This window comes from Seriola lalandi, unplaced genomic scaffold (assembly GCF_002814215.2).
Source record: "Seriola lalandi dorsalis isolate HSWRI2012SDOR001 ecotype SW California unplaced genomic scaffold, Sedor1 jcf7180001975522, whole genome shotgun sequence".
Taxonomy (NCBI): domain Eukaryota; kingdom Metazoa; phylum Chordata; class Actinopteri; order Carangiformes; family Carangidae; genus Seriola; species Seriola lalandi.
In genome coordinates, this window is record NW_019446188.1 from 1 (window position 1) to 2,354 (window position 2,354).

The window sequence follows — 2,354 nt, forward strand, 5'->3', positions numbered from 1 at the left end:
TCAGAAGAATCCAACATGGTGCAGAAAACTTGCTCCCTAAAAATTGTGTTTTAGTCATTAAGGCACATCAGTATTCACTGTCATTAACATAGTTGATTTCACCTCAGTTATTCTACACAATTAACCTGTTTTCCCAACGGGAAAAAAAAAAGTTTTTCATGCAAATTGTTCAATGTCGCTTTTCCTCTTCTTCTTGGATTTCGGTGGTTCAGGAGCTTCACTAAAACCAGATGTGACATCGCTACCAGTTTCATGTTTCCTCTTTTTGCCTGGCTTGTCACTGATGTAGCCGCTGGAGTCGCTCCCATGGACCTCCATGGGAGAGAGCTCAACCTCCTCCTCCTCGTCTTTCGGAAGTTTCTCCTTCTTCTTCTTCTTTTTCTTTTTCTCACCAGCCTCGTTGCCGTTTGCCTCTTCCATTATTCCGTTTAGCTCTGGTGTCATGCTGCTGTCCTGCTGGCAGCAGGCCGTTACCTCCTCTTCTCTCTCCTCCTCTTTGACTTTGTCTTTCTTCTTTTTCTTCTTTTTCTTGGGGGTGCCGTCAGGAAACTCCTCTGTGATTTCTGAGTTCGGTTCTGTGTCTGCTGTGTCTGGCTGCTCTGCAGGAACACTCGACTCTGAGCTCTCACCCATAGCCATCAGCTCTTGGACCCTGAGACACACAAAGATAACAACACAAAAATCAGTTGAGACTAAGTAAACGTTATTATTTCCCCTCACCAGCACCAATGCAGCACACTTGCCTGGTCCTGTCCAGCCGTCCTCTGATCAGCAGCACCCCTGCAGTATCGGCATCGAGCGCCATCACCTCAAACTCCAGCTCTGCTCCGATTCTCGGCCCCGCGTCCCTCCAGGTTTCCATAGAGACCAGGTTTGGTTTGGGGATGCTGGCGTTGAAACAGCTATGCACCAGGCAGCCCACATGGCTTGCTCCTAGTTTATTCACTTTACCCTGGGAACAGAAACACGCTGGAAATAAATTACGTCACACACAAGACAGGCAGGCTAGAGGTAAATGATTTGTTTGTTTTTGTGGGGCTGGTGTTGTCTTTTACCAGACACACTCGTTAGATAAAAAGCTGCAAAAGCCCCAATAACTCATGTACAGTAATTATACTGTCTGAGAATAATTAATATGTTCTGTAGTCCTGTGTGCTATGTATCTGTTCTGTTTGGCCCCGTTTACTGTTTCATTTATTGTTACCTTTGCCCAACCCCTGGATTCTCACAGGGAACGTAACAAGGGCATCGTAAGAGTCTTTCCTCCAAGGCCTGTTCCTTTGATCCTAAATCAAATACACTATTGCTTAAATCTGTACCAGTACTGAGAAGTACTGTGCATTTCTCTGGATGACAACATCTGCCAAATGCTGTAACTGTAAATCTCACCAGCAGTTTCTGTCCTTTCTTGGGCTGAAACACAATAAAGCTGGCCTCTATGTCCATGTGGATGTAGCCGTTGTCATCATAGATGTGTCCGTGCTGGCCAGCTATCCTGATGTTGTCATAAGCTAAAGGCACTCCTTTCAGACTGCAAGACATAAACAACAAGTTGTGGGATAATAAGTTTGACTCGATGCAACATGATATGATACAGCTTGATTATCATATGGAACATTCGCAATAAGCTGTGCCACACTTCTGCTCCACTTGACATCAACAGATGGCTATTTACCTTTTTTGCACATAATTACAACCGAATGCAGGTCTGTCATCTAGTCCCGAAAGAAGATGACGGAAGTTTTGTTTATCAATCAATAATCATTTATTGAGGAAAAATGTTAAAACTTGCTGGTTCAAGCTTTAAAAGCTCTTCTCTCTTTAGATATTGATGTAATTAGAATATCTTAGGGTTTTGAACAATTCGTTGGACAAAATGAGCCATTTAACAACATCATTTGGTTTCCTGGGAACTGTGATGAGCAAGTCAATGTGCTGTGCACTACGAATTTGTAGTGGGACAAATTTTAGTCTTGATGATGAATTGGAAACACTGTGGCAGATTTACCGGGTAGTAAGAAAGAACACTTCACTGCAGATCCTCATTTATGTCCGAGAGTCATCCCTGATGCATAGTAATACTATGCAACACAAGACATGCCACAAAGAATGCTCTGACCCTATGAGGGCTGTGTTGTAAAGCTCCACCTGACTTATTCAAACATCTGTTCATTTTCAGCACACTCTGCTTGTGCGTTGTGTGCGCGTGTTGTACACCTGACTATGTGGGTGCATATTACTATCTTCTCTATAATGCACCCTTAAAATAACAGTGAAATACTGCACCATTGACTTCAGACCAGGTCTTTGTTGATCAGTCACGCTATCACTATCCACTGCCTCAAGATAGCAAT

At 43.4% G+C, this 2,354-nt stretch overlaps 1 protein-coding gene across 1 annotated transcript; it reads right to left on the reverse strand.

Moving 5' to 3' along the window:
- Positions 1-6: 6 nt before the first annotated feature.
- LOC111655564 (uncharacterized) lies at positions 7-1,565 on the reverse strand. The gene is made up of 3 exons (XM_023407017.2): positions 1,390-1,565; positions 744-952; positions 7-652 (listed from the first exon to the last, which is right to left on the reverse strand). The coding sequence occupies exons 1-3, from the start codon at positions 1,540-1,542 to the stop codon at positions 157-159; spliced, it is 858 nt and encodes a 285-aa protein (XP_023262785.1). The 5' UTR covers positions 1,543-1,565; the 3' UTR covers positions 7-156.
- Between the last annotated feature and the right edge of the window lie 789 nt (positions 1,566-2,354).